The 22243-nt window shown below is 38.2% G+C and overlaps 2 protein-coding genes and 1 pseudogene across 4 annotated transcripts; all 3 read left to right on the plus strand.

Moving 5' to 3' along the window:
• The first annotated feature begins 258 nt into the window (after window positions 1-258).
• nr2f6b (nuclear receptor subfamily 2, group F, member 6b) lies at window positions 259-8989 on the plus strand. Of its 2 annotated transcripts, none has more exons than XM_084395987.1 (5): window positions 259-710; window positions 1897-2247; window positions 4161-4255; window positions 4445-5020; window positions 7609-8989. In XM_084395987.1, exons 2-5 carry the CDS (start codon window positions 1979-1981, stop codon window positions 7881-7883), a joined length of 1215 nt encoding a protein of 404 aa, XP_084252113.1. In that variant the 5' UTR covers window positions 259-710; window positions 1897-1978; the 3' UTR covers window positions 7884-8989. The 2 variants fall into 2 exon arrangements, with proteins under 2 accessions (XP_084252113.1, XP_084252114.1); XM_084395988.1 differs by lacking the exon at window positions 259-710 and adding an exon at window positions 739-1818.
• Window positions 8990-10466: 1477 nt separating this feature from the next.
• Window positions 10467-21939, plus strand: tax1bp3 (Tax1 (human T-cell leukemia virus type I) binding protein 3). The gene is made up of 4 exons (XM_084395575.1): window positions 10467-10785; window positions 11601-11720; window positions 18328-18405; window positions 21043-21939. The coding sequence occupies exons 1-4, from the start codon at window positions 10747-10749 to the stop codon at window positions 21181-21183; spliced, it is 378 nt and encodes a 125-aa protein (XP_084251701.1). The 5' UTR covers window positions 10467-10746; the 3' UTR covers window positions 21184-21939.
• Window positions 15375-16556, plus strand: LOC311282044 (putative nuclease HARBI1; annotated as a pseudogene). Its single transcript has one exon. The product of its transcript is annotated as a putative nuclease HARBI1 (transcript).
• Window positions 21940-22243: the final 304 nt, after the last annotated feature.

Consider the following 22243-nt stretch of genomic DNA (forward strand, 5'->3'; position numbering starts at 1 on the left):
TAAAGACTTCTTTAATAATATTAGGTTATGATTGGTGAAATAAGATGAAATACAGGGCCTGCATGTTCTTTCGTTTTTTTTTTACACTGTCCAAGCTAAAGTTTGGTGAGTAACTTTCTGCAGTGAAATAACAAGCTTTAAAATAAAATCTTTGGCTGTAGTCTGTCATGTAATTTGATTTGAATCACTCTAACACACCTTATCATTACCTTCTGATGTTGAGATCTTCACTTAGGATGTCTTCACCATCCTAAGATGCATGCTGAGTGTACCTATGGTCATCCCTTGAGGGGTTAACCGTGTGTGTGGTAACACATTCCTGGTTGTTTGTGTAGAGTGGCTACAGCCCACTCACTGCTCTTTGACTCTATTACCCTTATAAGGCAGGCGGCACCATGGCAACCAGAGGGCTTGAATAGCAGTGTCAAATCCCTGAACACACAGACACACGCTCGCTCACCCGCCACTACTCAGAGAGAGAGAGAGAGAGAGAGAGAGAGACAGAGAACAGTGCAAGGTTTGTTGGCCAGTCACCACAGACGCTCGGGTCAGCTGTCTCTCCTGACTGCTGGATCTCATGATTTACTGATGAATGGAGAAAAGCAGGGGATGGGAAGTGGCAGACGGTTAAAAGAGCTTCGGATCGGTTCCTGGAAATGCTGAGGCCCCGTAGATCATACGGCTGGACGAACCGGCACTGACGAAACAAGGTACGGAAGGACTCTCGGTCGTATTTGCACAGAACGTACTGAGACTTTCCTCTGCATGGTCAAAAGGTGCTTCCTTCTCTACAGTGAGAAGCAAGTTGAAAGAGCATTCTGGATTGTGTTGTTCAACAACGAGAAAGACCAAGGAACTTTCTTGAACTTTGATCCTTGAGGAGAAGGGTGGGGGCTGAGTTCTGTTTATCATTACCCAGGTTGCTGTCTGCATGTTTGGCATTGTGGTTTAGTGCTGTTTGGAAATCAACTCTTTACTTGCAGTTTAAAGGAGGCAGTTTCTTTTGGATTGTATGAAGTTTAGATACCCCCAGATTTTATTGCTCAGATGTTGCTCTTTCATAGCTCAGGGGACTGGAGTTCTCAGTTATCAACTCTCAGATTCTCCTAACCCTTAGGGAAAGTAAAAGTAGACACAAATTAGACCACAGTTAAACCATAAAGCTATAAAATGGATGTTGATATCTCAGTTAACATGGTCTCGGAAGAATTTTATGAGAAATGTTTGAGTTCAAAGACATTGGTATCTTCAGAGAACACTGTTGAGGAACTCTTCTGAAACTCTGGAGAAGACACTTATGAGATTAGTGGAAACTATCGAGATACTAAGTGATTTTTCTTCTGTAGGTGATTAAAACATATGAATACAAATAACACAGGCAGGTTGAGTCAAACCTACCCAATTGACCTGTAATACCCGAAACGTTTCTAAACACAACGGCGTGTTTCTCAGCACAGAAGGAACTGGTTTAACTTGTTGGTTACTAGGGGGCATGTCGACTAGGTTTTCCTAGTGAAATGTCACAGTGGCTGCGAGCTGAGAAGGAGTTTCATTTTATCCACGTCTCCGAGCTGTGCAGCATGTGGATGAGCTTGTTTTTCCCCCCGAAGTCTGGGTGCGTTTATGTGTAATTTATCATTTCCTGTGAAAAGGGCAAGGCAAGGTAAGCTGTCCAACTCTGAACTGCTCATTGAATCAAAGGGATCTTGAGATCTTCAGAGTTTTTGTGGTTAGAGGACATGAAGAAAAGCAACAGGGATGAGCGCTCCCCTCACGGGATTTTGATATGACATTTGGCGGCAATAACATGTCAGCCTGGTAAGCCTTGGAGGTCTTCAGAGTACTGTTAAACGTGTTTTTCCTCCAAGTCTGACTTGTTCGGCTTACTGTCTGCAGCTTAAAGGGATTCGCTCCGGGGCGGCTCTGAATTCTCGACGCGGGAAGGTTTCTCAAGCAGCTCCTGCTGGTGTACACAGAGATGGCCATGGTGAGCGGGGGATGGGCCAACCCCAACGGCAGCGCTAATGGACTCGCTGAGAAAGGTTACCTGCGGGGGGAGGAGGAGGGGAGCTCGCCCCGGGCAGGGAACAGCGACGTGGAAGGTGGCGAGGAGGACAAGGCCTGCGTGGTGGACTGCGGTGTGTGTGGAGACAAATCCAGCGGCAAGCACTATGGCGTTTTCACCTGCGAAGGCTGTAAGAGTTTCTTTAAAAGGAGCATCAGACGGAACCTCAACTACACTTGCAGGTGAGAAACACAGATGCATTATCTATCACGCTGTCTTCCATTGTTAAGCAGACAGGTTCGTGTTTTCCCACATAAAAGAAATTAACTGGTTTGTGACTGGTAAGACAACAGCCAATCACACGCTCAGTTTCCAGATGTAGCTCAGCAAAGGAATTTGGCTGAACTTTCTGTGAACTCTGCTAACCTTACTGACATTAAAATTAGAGTGTATGTAAGTGAACATTAACATACTCATGAATCAGAGCGTGTAATAGAGGAGATGAATAAATAAAGTAATCATGTTATAATGTTAATCAAGTAATAAGTACTAATGTTAAGATTTAGGCCATTTTCTGCAAGTAAAGAGGATCTGATTTCACATTGCATCAAATCCTTTCTTACTTGAGCACAATTGTATTTCACCAGTCAGGTCACTTACATCTTGTCCGAACCAGGTACAACGCAGCAAACGACTAGGCATACAAGGGCTGTATCCGAAATCGCATACTTCCCTACTATATAGTAGGTGAAAGAATTATAGTACTAGTAGGCAAAAGTAGGCTACAGGAGAGGATTTATGAATGGCAGTGAAGCAATGCAACTGATGCTGCTAGGTCACATGATAATGGCAACATGGCGAATGTAGTATGTCCAGATTACATTCGAACACACAAAGTAATTACTTATTCAAAAGAAGTACCTACTCGAGAGTATGCGATTTTGGTCGCAGCCAAGCTATCTCTCATTGATGAGCACTAATACTGACAATGACAAAGAAACCGCAAGTCATTTTAAACTGGACTTTTGAGGTGACAGAAACTGCGATGCGACAGAAGTTGAGCAAAGTTCAAATGTATGAAAAAACAACAGCATGTCCACCAGTTATTTAATCACCAACAGTTCCTGAAATCTGAGTTTTTGCAAACCAACTGCAAACTTAATTGGCTGTGATTGAGTTGTTCCGAGCAACATGTAACATGTTACATTTCCATTTCCTCAAAAATACCCAGCCATTACAGCTGAATGTGGCACATATATACATGGCTGTCGAAACACAATTGTGCATGTTGTGTGTAATTGGTCTCTTACAGCAGATCTAACATTAGCCCTGCTGCCATGGAAACTTTTGGAATGAATGGACATTTTTTTTCTTGTGATTGTCTCTTAAATTGCAGTGAAGCTGATATGTACTTAAGATTGTTTTGTGTAGTTATGTCAAGTCTCAATATAACAATATTCCCAAGATATGCCTTTATTCTACACAAAATTTCCATGTCAGGAATGGATAGTACTAGAATGAAAAAAGGACTACACGACACCGTTTTCAACTAAAAACTAAAAACTTTATGCATTTTGGCCTTTCATTTACACAACAATTACGTTTTGGGGGCCTGAAAATGCAACGTTTTAAAATAGGGATTCAAAGTTTTTGAAAACGATACCATTATCGTCTTTGTGTAAACTACAAAAAAACGTTGTTAAATGCGCATGCGCATATTTAGTCTATAGGCGGATGGTGTTTCTTTAGAAAGTGACATTGCCAACTACTGGCCTGGCAGTAGAAGACAGTGTTTTTAGTCGTTTTCGCGGATCCGTGTTGACGGGAATCGTTTTGACAACGTTGTCATCTGTATGCGCGAAAACACAGAGGAAAAACTTAAGGACTGATTTAGTACATTGTTGTCCAGTAAACATACCCCAAGCAGACATTTAAATAATATTCAGGGAAAATATTCAGGGAAAATAAGAATTTGATCTTGTTTTAATCATGCAACATGACAAAACAAATTCAATCTGTAAATGATGTTCACAACTATTTACAGTTTCTCTGTTTATTTGAACGCTCATCATCTTTGGAAAAGTGCTAAATCTTAATTACGCTTTGTTATCTCGTGTACTTTCTCGGCTCAAAGGTATCTAAATTACCTTCACAGGTCAAACAGAGAGTGTCAGATTGATCAGCACCACCGTAATCAGTGTCAGTACTGCCGTCTGAAGAAGTGCTTCCGGGTCGGTATGAGGAAAGAAGGTCAGCAAACCAGTAATATGTGTAATGTAAACATTGTAAATATATTCTTGTTTATTATTACTAAATACCTGACAGTTGTCCTGAAAAAAACAACTTCCTACATAAATTTGCCAGTTTCATGTTACTTGCATCATCGGAATAGGGAGTTATTTGTTTATAATTTGTTGGATTTTTTATTTTATTTTCCAGCGGTCCAGCGTGGTCGAATTCCTCCCTCACAGGCAGGCATCAGCCCAGCCTCCATGGTTGGAGCAGGCGGTGATGTTGGAGGAGGTCCGGGCATGGGTGCTGATTTCTATAATGGCCAGCCAGTGTCTGAACTCATCTCTCAGCTGCTGAGAGCAGAGCCGTACCCCAACAGCCGCTACGGAGCCCAGTGCGGCCAGCAGCTCACAGGAGCCAACAGCTCCATCATGGGCATTGACAATATATGTGAGCTGGCAGCCCGACTGCTCTTCAGTACCATAGAGTGGGCCCGGAATATTCCATACTTTCCTGACCTGCCTGTGTCGGAGCAGGTGGCCCTTCTGAGGCTCAGCTGGAGTGAACTGTTCATCCTGAATGCAGCTCAATCGGCTCTGCCCCTGCACACGGCCCCCCTACTAGCAGCTGCTGGTTTTCACTCCTCCCCCATGCCCGCTGACCGCGTCGTGTCCTTCATGGACCAAGTGCGGGTCTTCCAGGACCAGGTGGACAAACTGGCTCGACTGCAGGTGGATTCTGCTGAATATAGCTGTCTGAAAGCCATCGCTCTTTTCTCACCAGGTGAGTGATGAAACCATGTTTGAAATATATTCCAAAAGTACAGTCTTGTAGAATTCTCACCAAAATCATTATTAAATCAAGATATTCATAGTAATGCATAACTATTACTACGGTTTATACTTGGGGATACAAATTTGAATTAATTTGCTTAGACTCATCCCAGACTATTTACATAAACATTGTCTTTGAGAGGAGTGCTATTACATTGTAGGTTATCAAACTTAACATTTTCACCTACCTTTCACCACATTCAAGAGGCATTTAGCCATGTCTATGACAATCACAGAAACTTTTGAGCTGAAATTTTGATTGAGTAACCATATAGCAATCCCCCGAACACCCTACAAACTGCATAGCAACTTGCTTAAAACCACTAGGAACATTTTTAACCACATAGCAAATAGTAGAACCTATAAAATGCTTTGCAATTTGCTAAAACTATTCAGTAAAGACATAGCCACATGCTAATACCCCTCAGAAAACATTAGGAAAGGCTTAGCAAAATGCTAAAACATATCATAACATGTTAGTAAAGGTATAGCAAAAAGTTATAACCTCTCATAACACGTGAACACAAAGCATCATTCCAAAACCCCTCAATACAAGTTAGTAAAGGCATAGCAGCAACATGTTAAAAAACATTCAAAACATGTTAGTAAGTGCATAACTACATGCTAAATCACTTAGAACATGTTTGTAAAACATGCAAACAATGCTAAAACCTCTCACAATAGCACATAGCAGCTTTAAATAACAGTAAGCATATTTACATTCTAAAATCATTCAGAACATTTTAGTAAAGGTATAGCAACTTGCCAAAACCTCTCAGAACATGTTAGTAAAGGATTAGGAACATGCTAAAACCTCTCAGAACATGTTAGTAACGGCACTGCAACATGATAAAACTTCCCAGAACATGTTAGTAAAGGCAAAGCAACATGCTAAAAGCCCTTGGAACATGTTAGTAAAGGTATAGCAACATGCTAAAAGCCCTCAGAACACTTTAGAAAAGGTTAGGAACATGCTAAAACCTCCGAACATGTTAGTAAAGGCAAAGCAATATGCTAAAAGCCCTCCAAACACTTTAGTAAAGGCATTGCAACATGCTAAAACCTCCCAGAACATGTTAGTAAAGGCAAAGCAACATGCTGAAAGCCCTCAAAACACTTTAGTAAAGGCATAGCAACTTGTTAAAACCTCTCAGAACATGTTAGTAAAGGATTAGGAACATGCTAAAACCTCTCAGAACATGTTAGTGAAGGCAAAGCAACATGTTAAAAACCCTAGAACATGTTAGTAAAGGCATAGCAACATGCTAAAAGCCCTCAGAACACTTTAGTAAAGGCATTACAACATGATAAAACTTCCCAGAACATGTTAGTAAAGGCAAAGCAACATGCTAAAAGCCCTTGGAACATGTTAGTAAAGGTATAGCAACATGCTAAAAGCCCTCAGAACACTTTAGAAAAGGTTAGGAACATGCTAAAACCTCCGAACATGTTAGTAAAGGCAAAGCAATATGCTAAAAGCCCCCAGAACATGTTAGTAAAGGCAAAGCAACATGCTGAAAGCCCTCAAAACACTTTAGTAAAGGCATAGCAACTTGTTAAAACCTCTCAGAACATGTTAGTAAAGGATTAGGAACATGCTAAAACCTCTCAGAACATGTTAGTGAAGGCAAAGCAACATGTTAAAAGCCCTCAGAACATGTTAGTAAAGGCATAGCAACATGCTAAAAGCCCTCAGAACACTTTAGTAAAGGCACTGCAACATGATAAAACTTCCCAGAACATGTTAGTAAAGGCAAAGCAACATGCTAAAAGCCCTCAGAACATGTTAGGAAAGGCAAAGCAACATGCTAAAAGCCCTTAGAACATGTTAGTAAAGGTATAGCAACATGCTAAAAGCCCTCAGAACATGTTAGGAAAGGCAAAGCAACATGCTAAAAGCCCTTAGAACATGTTAGTAAAGGTATAGCAACATGCTAAAAGCCTTCAGAACACTTTAGAAAAGGTTAGGAACATGCTAAAATCTCCGAACATGTTAGTAAAGGCATAGCAATATGCTAAAAGCCCTCAGAACATGTTAGTAAAGGCATTGCAACATGCTAAAACCTCCCAGAACATGTTAGTAAAGGCAAAGCAACATGCTTAAAGCCCTCAGAACATGTTAGTAAAGGTATAGCAACATGCTAAAAGCCCTCAAAACACTTTAGTAAAGGCATAGCAACATGCTAAAACCTCCGAACATGTTAGTAAAGGCAAAGCAACATGCTAAAAGCCCTTAGAACATGTGAGTAAAGGCATAGGCATAGCAACATGCTATAACTGCTCATAACACTTTAGTAATGGCATAGCAACATGCTAAAAGCCCTCAGAACATGTTAGTACAGGCATAGCAACATGCTAAAAGTCACTCTTCACAAACTGATTTCTAAAATGTCAAGAGGCCCATTCAGGCCAAGTGTTGTTATTTTTTTAAGCTTATCTTTTTAAAAGAGAAAATAACAATGCCAAATTTCCATTGCGCTCGCTGTTTACTGTTATTTCACTTACAGCTGTGTTGTAAACTCTTGTGTTCCTTTTCAGACGCATGTGGGCTGTCAGATCCGGCACACATCGAGAGCCTGCAGGAGAAAGCACAGGTGGCCCTGACTGAGTACGAGCGCATACAGTATCCGGGTCAGCCCCAGCGCTTCGGCCGACTCCTGCTGCGACTTCCTGCCCTGAGAGCCGTTCCTGCCAACCTCATCTCTCAACTCTTCTTCATGCGGCTGGTAGGCAAGACGCCAATCGAGACGCTTATCCGGGACATGCAGCTCTCTGGAAGCTCCATCAGCTGGCCGTACGCACCTGGACAGTAGATGAACAATCAGAGAACTTGTTCCCATGTCCCATCTCAGGCTGCTCCCATGATTCCACAGTAACTGTGTGGATAGATGTTGTGTTGCTGGTTTTGTTGATTTTGTATATAGTGTATGACTAAAAGAGGATGACAAATATGTTCCTATGCAGTTAAATTGAGCCATTCAGTACCAGGATACCTCATGTTTCACATCATGAGCATCAACAAATTCTGTCAAAAACATTTGACAAGATGAATGATAAACAAAGGGCTGATTATGAAGAAGTCCGCTGATATGTGACACAGATCCAGAGTTTTAAAGAAGAGTTTATAATAGGCTACCTTCTTCTCTTTTGAGACCATAGCGAATTAGTGTAGATGTACATTAAGAATCTTTGTAACAGACTGAAATGTTGGGATATATATATATATATATATATACTTGAAAAATCAATGGTGAAAAGTCAATGGCTATGTTTAGAATGGAATACTTGCATACTGAAAACTAGGAATGTGCCTGAAGCCGAATACTATGTTCAGAAAGGAAATTATGCATTCTACGGAGCCCCTAAAAGGACATGGTGATGGAAAAAAAATAATGAGATGGGAGGAAAATATATTTCAATGCTTTTGTGTTCCCTCGCAATTATATAGCTGGGTAATTAAAATTGTTGGTCTATATAATTTGCAGCCATCAGAGAGACGCCATCAGTTCGCAGGGTATTGAAATCACTTTTGAACACGTGTTTGCTTTTTTACTTTAACTTTCAAAATCGTGATCAATCGTACTCCATGTATAGGGAGCAGCGGTACTGAACACACATTTTACAAGATAAGATATTTGTAAGTAATGCTCAGAATCTCTTGAGCAACAAATTCTATGCCATCATCCTGTCAGTCATCTTTCCTTACTATCTTTACGTGATAAGTGAAATCTTATGTACTGTAATGTAACCGACTATCGCAGCCACCCTTACATGTCCCTTTAGGGGCTCCGTAGAATGCATTATTCATTTTCTGTGCCTTTCCGAATTTAGGCTTCGGGCACATCGCTACTGCAAACTGCACACTACTGTATACTGCTTTATATTAAAAACTAAGTGAAACAGTATGAAATATGCAACCTTAAGTGTTCGGAAAAGTACTATGCTAATTGTTGTCACATGACCTCATCATATTGCATGTTTATCATCAAAATATGATACACTGCATTGTGGAATACAGTATTCTGTGCAGTGTGTTCTGCATGTATACGTTAGCAAATGGCCATCCAGGTATCACACACTATGCACAATATACATACTATATACTAAGAAATATGATGAGTAGTATGGTAGTATGCTATTCCAAAACATAGACCATGTCTTGTCCTATTTAAACAGATCTAGTGCGTTTTTCATTGGGGTGGAAAAAACGGTACAAAATTTTACATTGATGACTGTGGGAAGTATCAAGTAATTTTGCATATTAAAAATCAAAATCAATGATAAACAAACAAGCTCTTATGTAGGAAGACAGTTTCAGCAGTGTATTGAAAAAAGTCAAATAAAAAAACTACAAACAAGAGAAAAGGATATTTGGTCCAACTTTTCGCCTAAATTGTATTATTACTGTATTTCCATGATTAGTGAAACTGCAGACATCTACACATTTGCTTTACTGTTCAAATACTTCAGGTTTAATAAAAGCATACCCTTTTGAATAAGAAGTGCACTTTAGCATACTTTTAAAATAAGTACTTAGCATGGAAATGATATACTTTAAAAGAATAAACTTAATTGCAAACTGAATGTAATGTTTTCAGACACTTAACTGCATGTTACTTGCAATTTTCAAATCAAGTATGTACTTTAGTATATCAGTCAACACATAAAAATAAGTGTTCTTATTTAAATCATGACCAAATATTATTAAAACATAATTAAAAATGTACTTTAAAGTTAAACCTTAAAAAGTGCACATTTTTAAGATGTACCTTAGTGTATTAAACATTTATGAAAGTGTGCTCTCAAAATATACTTTTAAAATTTGAAGTACACTACAAGTGCATGTTCAATACACTTAAGCACACAAGGAAAAGTTTTCAAAGTCGTTAGAATACATTCATAAATTTTATAATATAAACATGAGTTTATCATAAGTGAGGAAAAACAAAACGTTCCCTTATAAAGAAAATTCTAGACATACTACACTGACTTTTTAAGTTTTTCAAATATTAATGATTAAAAAGAAAACTTATGTTTATTGCTTTTTAATTTTTAATTAATGATAATAAAAAAGACTGCTAAAATAGTTTTTTAGCCTTTAAATATAATATTTTCTTTATTATTATCACAAGATTATTACACCACCTTTGAATGTCTTATTTGTGTCGATCAAAAATAACAAAAAATAATTTTTAATTCAGAAATTTAAAAGATGATCATATCACTTCATGATAATCATCCCACTCCACCCAGACACTCATTCTTCCCGTTTCTAATACGGAAGAAGAGAAAGTCCTTGGTTATCTGTGGCCTTGCTGATAATGTGTGCTGACTGTCACATACTGATCAAACACTGTCATCTGCTGGTGGTTCTTGTCTACATGACAGCCAAAGTTGTAGCCTATAACCGTGAATTAATCGCATCAACGTTTACACATGCTCACTTGACAATTTGATTAAGCAAATGAATTAATTAGACGAAAAATACGAAATAACTGTAATGTAGACCTAAGGACAGGGTGTGTTTAGTGCAGCCCAGCCCAGCATGACACAATAGTCAAAGGGGAGGAACCGAACCGATCACCAACACCCTCACTTACAATTTTATCAGTGAAAAATCACTGAAATAAACACCCAGGAGAACAAACAGGGAATAAAAGTTTTAACGAGCAGAAAATGTCGTTCATACCCGGCCAGCCTGTCACAGCTGTTGTGGTGAGTTTGCGATCAGTATGATAAAAGTTTTAGCATGTAACGTTAACTGTTACACTAGCATTATTGCACTAAGCTTTGTGTGCAGTGCTTTGGTGGTTTTTAATTCTGACAGTGATCCATTTGATATCGTTTGACTGAGAAAGTGGTTAATTTAAACGTTATTTTTATTCCCAACACTAATCTATGATATAACAGGAAAGTTTAGTTAAGTTTATTTGAGTTTAAGCTAACAGTTGATATAATGGAAATGGTTAGCATGCTAGGCTAACGTTAGCCAGGGGCGGACAAAGTGAACAATAATTGACGTTATATTGTTTATATAAATAATTGCTTATAATAGTTTCTATATTTTATTTATGTTTTACTTTATATTATATATTATAAATAATTGTTATGGGACACAATTTAACGAAACCAAACATTTTACGAGTAAAATAGACCAAAACCAGAGAGTGCACTGTTGGCTTATTGAAATACTGTTTGAATGAGGCATATAGTTATAGCACTTTCATATGTTCTATGTACATGTTTGTACTAAGCTACTTCGGGGGATCCCATCAATACTGAAAGATGCAATTTAGTTGGGGTTTAATTGTCCATATTTGAACTGTTCTGATGTCACTCAGTCAGGTGTGACGTAAGCAGGTGTGGTTCATGTGTTTCAGGTAGGTAAGTTAGTGCTGCTATATATGGTCATAAACAGCTGTGCCTTTGTGCCGCCTACCTAGACAGCATTTTGGTTATCAGCCTATGCTGATGGCTAACTACATTTTGAAACATAAACTTAGTGTGTCTGTTTTCTCTCTTTATTTCAGCAACGAATTGAGATTCAAAAATTACGGGAAGGCGATAATTTAATACTAGGATTCAGCATTGGAGGGGGAATCGACCAAGATGCAAGCCAGAATCCATTTTCTGAAGACAAGGCCGACAAGGTGAAAAATCATGTTTAGTAAAAATGCATTATAGTTAGAGTGAGGCATTTTTCCTTTCTGCTGCTGAGGTCAGTGTCTTTAAAGTGACTAGATGTCTGAAATGTAAACAGGGCATTTCCTAGTTCAGTGAGCAAAATATCACTGAAATCTGACACTTCTTAATTAATCAAAAAAATGGGGACAATACATTTTTTTTTATGTTTGTTTCCTATACTTTTATTATGATTAATAAATTATGATGATTACAGGCCAAACTGACTTCTTTAATACATTTAGGCTAATCAAATTTGCACTATGAAAAATGGTAACTATTGCAAACAGCAAAATAGATCAAAACAGTATAATAACAAAATGATCACTTTACAAAGCCACATTACAAAAACAAAACATAATATATATGACTTATAAGATAAATAAAACTGTAACAGTTTTTTAAACATTTTCTAATTGTATTTAGTCTTGTCATTTTCACAAACTGAATATACTCTATAGCCTACCGTAATTACAACTGTTGTTTTCTAATGCTATTGTATGTTTGTTCTTTTGGAAGTGGATCTTTACACCCTAGTTAGGTTTACTGCATTGTGAAGGAGTAACTTTCGGGAAAGTTTAAAATTGTGTGTTAAACAATCCCGCACTGTGCTATAATCCCGTCCTGTTATTTAGTACATACAGTTCATGCATACATTCTTGTATGTTTAAAAAAAAAAGATGTTTTATTGTTGTGGGTATCATTTACTTTTATTATTATATTTGATTATTTTTATGATGTTTGCGGGGCAAACTGATCCTAACTAGTTTTAATCAAATTCATTAAAAAAACACTATGAAAAATAGTTTATATCAACCATTGCAAACAGTTCCGTTGACCTTACAAAAACAAAAAATAAAGTAGGGCTATGTCCTGCAACTTTTTTAATTCATATCGGAGTGTACTTTCCATTGTGGTATAGATAAGATATGTGTGGGAATTACTACATTTTAAGAGCAGAACTTTTGGAAATGTTTAAAGTTGTGTTCAAAACAGTCCCGCACCCTGTTCTGGCCCTGAAATATACATCAACAGGAATAGTTCATATGTAACTTACTTGAAACCGACAACGGTGTCTCTTTTGATGATGATAATAGCTTTCGTTCAGGTTAAGTTCTTCATTGCTAAAGTAATGGTGTGTGACCAAGTAATTAATGTAGCTTTCAGTCCCCTCTGTTGGTCAACATAATTACGTTTTTTTGCAGTGTTTTGAACATGCTGTAAAACAAAGACACTTTCAGTGATAGGACACCAAAAACCAGGACTGTCCCCAGTGTTAGGGGTTAACAGTTTAGGACCCATGGACCAGATGTTTGAAAGAAGACCCGGAGTCATAATTATACAAATTTGAAGAAAAGTTTTACTGAAGATAGTTTGCAGTTTCATCAGCAGAAGTCAGCTTCAAGACTCACACAGGAGTTCGTAGGCCGCCCCGTTTACATTTACAAAGATCACAGCAGTTATACCATTTCCAAGGTCTAAGCTACGTCATTGCTTACAGGTTGAATGATTCTGATTGGCTAAGAAATTGATAAGCATAGTAATTTTCCACACATATTCAGATAGACAGAAGCATATCTCCATAGATTATGCAGCTGACGCTCAGACCCTGAAGTTAGGCACGTCGTGACCTTCCAGGTCGCAGATTTGGGTTGCTGGGTGCCAGCATGTCTCGAACAACAACTCAGTCAATCTCCAACAATGCCAGTGGTTCCTTAACCTGTAAGCAAGAAGACTAACACACACACCGACACATAGCTTTTCCAAGGTTGGATTTGGCCAGGCTCTAACTATAAACAGGAGAGTCGTCTCAAAACATCAAGATAATGCGTTCTTTTTCAAGAAGAGCTACATTTTAGTCTAACTGTAAGGCTTTAACTGAGAAATGGTCCCTTAAACTATTGGCTTCAACGACCCCTATGTGTTTTAACATGTTGAAGACCTTTCTCAAACACAAAACATTTCCCTATTTCATTTCTTGAAGCCGGGTTAAATGAGAAAGCACTGTTACTGCATTCAGATATCAAATACTGACATTAAAGAATACATGAAAAGAACATTTCAGTAATCACACTGGTAACTTCTATAACAAAGTAAAATCTCCAGAGAATTTGATATTTAGAAGGAAAAATATTGATTAATACCTTGATTATAATCACTCATTACATATACATTGAAGCAGCAGTGGATTCCCAATCCACTCCCTTCACCAGAAAAAGGGGAAATCTGGTCACTCTAACATACAAACAGTTTTTGAAGTCAGCATGAAACAGAAATTGTGATCTTTTCTTCCCTAATGTGACTTATATCCGAGTGAAACGGCTTCTAGTGGTGGGCAGATCGAGGCTTCCTGGAGCACTGAAACAGTTGAAGCAAATGTGTCATATTGGGCCAGTTGTTCAAAACATTTAATCTGGATCAAAAATGAGGATTTGGAAATCCCATTTTTTCCTATTCAGGATCAGGTAATCCGTCTTACTTTTATGCCGGTTTTTTGAGAAACTGATGTTTCAAAGCAACATTGGACTGGATCACCCTGATCCAGATACACAGTTTTCAAGATGACCAAATCCGAATTACCAGTGCTCTAAATGGGACAACATATCACAATGTGGGCTACCAGCTATGTAAAGAACAGGTAGAAGAGCCACCATGGGGTCACTGTAAGTGTTTCTTATTTTGAGACAAAACACAAAAATAACATAAACATCCACTTCCATTCATAATTTCTTTTATGACCCCTCATCTGAGTCACAACAAATAAAAAACAAATATACATTAACAAATACATTGTAGATATTTTGAAAACGTCTTAAAAAATGGCTAAATGTCCAATAGTTAACAAAATAAAGAATGTTCAGGGTTCTTCTTCATCTGAGAGACCAGCATTTCCAAGCCCTGCTTTTAGGAGGCGGATCTGAAGTTTCGCTTTGGTTTGCTGCAGTTTGGTCAGCTTGATTTGTTCCTCTGCCAGGAGTAACTGTGCTTCTGCTCTTTCAATTTCTCGTTTAAGAAGTGATTCATAGGCATCATCATTATTATTAGGCAAAGAACGCTTCAAGCCTCTTTTCTGAGCTCCTGTGACTGGATCCAGGTTGTTCTTCAATAATAGGGCTAAGATCCAGAATGAATGTTTCCTCTGCATTAGGAGGAACTGGCTCACTTTCCTCCACAATCATAGGCTCACCATTCCCTACAACACCCTGAATCCCGTGCAGAGCTTTAGAGTTCTCACCTCCAATAAATGTCCAGAACCACATCTGTGTATTCACCTTTCTTAAAGGGTTGTTGCCTGTTTGGGTGTTTTTTGCTTCAGCAAGGTCCTTTGTTGCTCTGGCCCTCAGATTCTTCCATCTAAATTTCACTTGCTCCAAGGTCCTCTTCTGGCCAGACCCCATTGCATGCACATTCTGGGTGATTTCAACCCAAATGTCTTTCTTCCTTTTGTTAGTCACCATTCCACCCGCAACAGAGCTTCCTACTATTGAGGCATAATGGCACTTAACACCCTCCAGCAGTGCATGGGTTTCCGCAACAGTGAAATTAGGTCCATTTGAGTCCATGGTTCCACCTCATCTGTTGTAGTGAACATAGTGTTTATAGGCCTTGGGCCTATAAATTGAACACAAGCCACAGCACGTCAGCCAATTGGTGTGTGGGTATTTGACAGCCATCTTATATTCAGCCTTTCTCAGAGGGCTTAGAGAGAGGCACTGACATGGCAGGTATTGTCCATCGCTACCACCGTTTTGGTGGAAGAGGATACCGTCAAAGGGTGTATGTTGAGCGTGCACAACCACTGGAGCAATACACCACTGAAGAGCTGTATGCTCGCTTTCGCTTTGGGAATGCTGATATTAAGTACATTGCAGACCTTGTCAGGCCAAAACTTCAACGGAGAACCCGAAGGAGTCACAGTCTGTCTGTGGAAGAACAGGTCCTCATTGGTAAGTGCTTCTATGCATCTGGGACTTTCTACCAAGTTGTTGGTGACAATATAGGAGTGGACAAATCAACTGTGAGTGATGTAGTGAAAGCTGTGTCAATTGCATTGGCCAGCCTGGTCAATCAGTTTGTTTCACTTCCAAAGGATGTCCAGATTGCCCAGACCAAGCACAAGTTTTATCTTTTGGGGAACATGCCCAATACTATTGGGGTTATTGACTGCACTCATGTGCATATCCAAGCACCTCATGAGAGGGAATTGGGAGTACATCAATCGAAAGGGGAGGCGCAGCATCAACATCCAACTTGTGGGCGATGCTGACCTCATCATCACACACTGTGTCATGAAGTGGCCTGGGTCTGTTCATGATGCACGTATCCTGAGAGAGAGTGCTTTATACAGAGAGCTCCAAACCAACCGACCAGATGGCATAATATTAGGAGACAGTGCCTATCCACTCCTACCATGGCTGATGACTCCTTTTCTTGCAGCAACCACACCTGCGCAGGCACGCTTCAACACTGCTCATTGCAAAACAAGATATGTTTGAACCACAGGGAGCATGCAACATAATACTTGCGTGTATCGTCCTGCACAACATCGCTACCAGGCGCAATGTCCCTCTCTGTGATGATGTTTATGATGCACCTGAGCCTGTTGAAGAACCAGACCAACCTCTGGCGTTCTGTCAGAATGAGGGACTGACTGGATGTATAGTAAGGGATGCAATTGTTAGACATTATTTTTGACAGGCTCATCTCTGATGATTGTTTCTTTGAAATTAATATACGGTGATGAATGACAGAAAAATGGAATATATTATTTGTTTGTTATTGAAATCTGTTTGGGGGATTATTTCATGGGGACATCATTTTTATTTTTATTAAATTTTTTACTTTACTATACTGAATAGCTTAATTGATAGCCTATGTCTACTTTATCTACTTTATCACTGTTACAACGGTTACACAAGTCAAGTGCAAAATATAAATAAAAGTATACATGCTAAATGATACAAATGTATTATTTGACCAATTTTAAAGTTTTACTACATTTTCTTCCTGGAATCCACCTTGAAATCCTACCCCCTGTTGGGATCAGGATAATCCTGTTTTTTTTTGGGGGGATCAAAGTTATCCAAATCCTACTGACAAGTTTTGAACAACACAAACTGAAGGTTTGATCCAGATTAAAACTAGGATTGGATTCCGTGATCTAATCTGATTTCAGATTCCTTCTTTCCCTTTTGAACAACCCATTTTCAAAATTTGATCCAATCCGATAACCAAAATCCGATCAGTTTACCTTTGAACAACTGGCCCATTGTGTCGAAGCTTTGAAACAATCCGACACCCGTCTTCCATGGTGACCCCTAGTGGTCAGAAGAGTATAAATGCAACAAAAACCAGAGCCAAACATGCATAAAAACACCTTTTACAAATCTGTTGCACATTTATTTGAAAGTAAAATCTTTCAAATGCAAGTGTCTATATTATTTTATCAATTGTCAGGTTTTTTTTGTTCTATGAATGGCTCAGCTAAACAGGCCAATAAGAGACTATTAACTACCATTATTAATTTGAATTATACCAATGTCTAATTAAAACGTCTACAAAAGTATAAAACTGATCAGAGATCAGGTAAAACCCACAGACACTTGTTCATTGGTTCTCAGTGACTCCTCATGATTCATGGGTTGACAGAGAGACAAAATGTAGGGTGGAATTTGATTTCGTCCTTCTGGAATTGATTGGATCGTGAGAAATGGGGCATTGCTAACTAAGGGGGCATTTACACGACACTTTTCAACAACAAAAACGGGAATCTTTTTATGCGTTTTGACTGTAAACGCAAACTTTTGAAAACTGTTTTCAAAGTGCACGTTTTTGAAAGCGATAGCTTCATCGTCTTCATGTAAACTACAAAAACGTGAATATGTTAAAACGGTGACTGATGTCATGCGCAGTCTATAGGCGCGTAGTGTTTCTTTACAAAGTGACATTGCCAACTACTGGCCTGGCATGAATAATACAGCATTTTTAGGTGTTTTCGCGGATCCATGTGATCGGGGATTGTTTCGACAACGTTGTCGTCTGTATGCGAAAAACGCAAAGCAAAACCTTTTTGTTTTTAGTACATCGTTGGCGTGTAAACACACCGTAAATGGAGGGAATGTTAACATTTTTGATTAAAGATTACGAGGGCATACGAATTTCAAAACAATTATGTGTACGGATAAATCATTAATCACAATATAAATTTTGATTTCATAGTGATTTTTATTTAACATGAATAGTTAATGTGACTACCTTGAAACCAATAACAATGTCTCTTTTGGATAATTTATAATAGTGCTCTGCTCTCATTCGGGTTCATTTCTTCATGGCTAAAGTGGCGGTGTGTGACTAAGTAATCAGTGTAGCTTGCGTTGCACCCCCCTCTATTGGTGAAAATAATTACTACATATATATACAATATTGCTCTGGTAACCAGCAGGCTATGTTGGTCAGGCTTTTGTAGTTTTTTTTTTTTGTGGGTGTTTTGAACGTTCTGTAAAACAGGGACATTTCCGGGGACTTTCCTGTTACCCTAATTCAGAAGTGACCCTTGTAACTTTATTTATTTCACAGGGAATCTATGTCACACGTGTATCTAAAGGTGGACCTGCAGAAGTGGCTGGTCTCAGGATAGGAGACAAAATTATGCAGGTGAGAGGCACAAACCTGTCATCCATGTTGTAATGCTTTCTCGCTAAGATTTTTGTCCAAAACAAAACCTGATTTTACTAAATGAATCTCCACAAGAGGGAGCTGTGACATTATTTTTGTCTATTTTGTTTGTTTATTATTTTGTGACTTAGTAATTTCTTGCTTAATACTATTACATGTTGTTTGAGGTACTGCTCGATGAATGTTTGTTTTGTAATTTTATATGTGTATATACTTAATTCATTTTATATTATATATTTTATATAATCCTTTGGAATTGCTGGGTCAAACATCATCATCATCATCATCATCATCATCATTATTATTATTATTATTATTATGAATTGTCAAGTAGACAACACTAGTCAGTTAGGAAGATTACTGGATGCAGATATTTATATTATAGCTTTTCGCGTCATCAGTAACACGCACACTCAAGCTCAGAGGATCTCCCGGGTCTTGGCTCATTTTGAGTCAGACTTATTAATTCAGTTAGCCTAACTCGCTCTCAACGGAACATTGAATCAGTAAGTTGTTGAATCGAGAACCGCTACAGTCGGATCAGTTCAATTCCGTTTGTTCACGAATCGTAAACTGCTGTTGCATCATGTTGCACATGACAATTTCTTCAGTTCAAAATAACAAGTAACGATATGTTTTTATGAAATAAGTATGATATTATGCTTTGGAATGCAGTGAAGTGAAAGTAAAAGTTTCTCAAAATAAAAATACTCAAGTACAGTACATATACTTGAAAAATGTACTCAAGTACAGTAACGAAGTAAAAATACACCACTGTATAAAAGTAGTCTATATGACCAGGGCCAGCACAAGCTCAACTGCCGCTCTAGGCTAAACATGTTGTGCCGCCCCCACTGCAAACTCAGTCAGCGTTGGGGGGTAACGCATCACAAGTAACTCAAGTTACGTAATCAGATTACTTTTTTCAAGTAGCTAGTAAAGTAATACATTACTTTTAAATCCACAAGATATCTGAGTTAACTTTTCAAATAAGTAACAGAAGTTCGATCTGCTCACACCTGCTCTTGGCACTATATGCTGTACACTGTATTCAGAAATTTCACTAGAAAAGTAACAATGTCTGATTTGTTAAATTGTTTCTTTGTTCTAAAAACACTTATGGTGCTTTTTTCTGTAAATTTTTATTTTTATTTTTTTTTAAATACTGGCGACGGCCCTTTTTACAATGTCTTGTGTTTGTCAGTTAGTTTAAACAGGACTTATTCATCTTTTTTACATTTTTCATTTAAATAATGGATGACATATTCCTCATTTTAATAATTACCTACCAAAAAAGGGGGCGGGGCCTGGTTGAGCATTAGTAGTGTTTTGAAACTCGTGGTTATGGCCAGGGTTGCCAGGTTTGTGTAACAAAACAAAAAAAACAACCGTGGCAACAGTGTCACAACACACTGGTCCAGTCGACTAATCAGAGCACATTGCACTTGTCAGAGGGAGGGGCTTCACTGAGACAGGAGCTAAACAGGCGTGCGTTTCCCGTACAAAGACATAACTCGCTGGTTCACTACCATAGTACGATGCATTGTTGAAGAAATCAACCAGCTAGTCACGACTGTTTCCCGAAACCATACTGTCGCAAAGTGGTCTTTCAACCACGTTGGTTTATGACGTCACGCATGTGGTGGAGTAATAACTAATAACTTCTTTTAATGAAACTGTTTGAGATCGAATTAACACTAGATGTTTTGATATAAATGACAGACATGGCATCTGAGGACTATTTCTCATTTTGCTCAGTTATTTTGCTTTATTTCCAGATTCAGTCATAGGCTCGTTCTTACATAGTAGAGCACGTTTTCACATGCGCACTCTTCAACAATGACGCTTTAAATCTCTTGACAAACTAAAAGATGTAAATGACATTTGCATGTATTCTAAATAAAAGACACAGGTTGTACTGAATGTCAGCTTGCTTATTTTGCTCCAGATAAGGATTTATTAAGTCCACATGTCATGCAAACTAGAAACTATGCTTCTAACCACAGGTCGAGAGATGGTTTCGGGAAACACCTTCTCGTTGAACTATGCTGATATTAACGACGGAACTTGCGAACATAGTTGGCTAACGATGCTTTTGGTAAATGCACCCCAGAGTGTTACTGACAGACCGGGAATAAAGGTGCTGCAACAATGTCAAATATTATTATTATTATTATTATTTATTTTTATTTTTTTTACATTCAAGCATGAAAACATATACTAATAGACCTGAAAAACAAAAGCAAGACTTTGTAAAAGGGCATAATAAGTAATTTTGAAGGAATTGTACGATTATTAGTTATTATAATTAGTTATTAGTTTTCACCCATTTTATGCACTTTTCACCCTCATGCTATTCAAAACTGGTGAGCAAATGAGCTGTGATGCTTCTACGGGAAACACTAGTTTAAATCTGGCTCGCAATCTTTCAAGACACAGTTCACCCTTTTTTTCAATATAATTTTTTCTATTTCTCTAATAAAAGTGGCAGAAGACCAACAATTCAATAAAAATGCTGAGCCTTTTGATGTCCTCCTGTTTTATACTGTGTATATAGTTATATATTTGGCATTAAATGTCATATTAGTTTTTGTGTGCTCTCAATGTTATTTCTAGGTGAATGGCTGGGACATGACCATGGTGACGCATGATCAGGCACGAAAAAGACTCACCAAGAAGAAAGAAGATGTGGTCCGGCTTCTCATCACTAGAAAATCCCTGGAGGAAACAGTCAGGCAGTCCATGATGCAACACTAATGCAGAACACACTCATTGAGCTAATCGAATGTCCTTATTGGTAAATCTCATGTTCAGAGCATATTTTAACTAATAAGAAACAAACAGCTTCCCTCAGCCAAAGAGCGATGACAAAGAAAGCCTTACTTGATCAGTCACCTCTTTTAAAGATCATTTTGATGTATTTGAACTGTAACTGAACCAGTGTATGTATGAACGATCACTCTCAAAGCACAATGTAAAGATTGTGGTTTGCATTTCATTATTTGCTATACTAATTGCCATTTATCTACACTTAATGCTAAATACTACACTATATGTACTACACATGCTCCTGAATGTATCATGGTGCCTGTAAACTCCATTTCATTTCATTCATAGATCTCAAGGGCTACAGTGAATTGTGTTCACCTCATTTCAATTTGCTTCATCAACAAATACACCTACATATACATCTTTAATGTATCCAGTATTATCAGCCAGAATACAGCGGTACTTTAATGACCACTAATTGTGAGATCCTTTTTTAATTTTTGCAACTCTTATAACTCTGTTTTTGTATTGAATTAAAACCATATTAGTGTAATATCATCTTCTGATCATGGGAAAGATGAAAAGCTTCATCAGGATTTGGCACAACAATACACTACAGTTTTGTATTTAACAATACTTTTTTCCAACACTTGTTTTGAAAATGTTTTTGATACAGATTTTTGTTGGCATTTTGATTGTATGAAGATATATTTTCACTTAAGCGAATAAAGGAATCTTCTAGCACATGATTTGTGATTAATTGAAGTGAGCGACTGAACTAAACGTGAGTGTTTTCTGTCTCTGCTCTGTCGTCTAATGAGTCTCTGATTGGGTCTTCGGTCAAGACTGTAAATGTCTCTGTCTTCGCATTAAGCTTGAAGATGGTGACATTTCAAAGCAACAAATCTATCGTGACCTTTTGCTGTTTGTCCAGGCAGTTTTGTACTTCAGGCTACTTTCATCTCTTTAATGTTAGCAGGCAAAGGTGAGCACACAACCAGGTAGCTCATGATGCAACACACAGAGTGCTGTAAAAGAGGGCTGCCGA

This window comes from Rutilus rutilus (genome assembly GCF_951802725.1).
Source record: "Rutilus rutilus genome assembly, chromosome: 22".
Taxonomy (NCBI): domain Eukaryota; kingdom Metazoa; phylum Chordata; class Actinopteri; order Cypriniformes; family Leuciscidae; genus Rutilus; species Rutilus rutilus.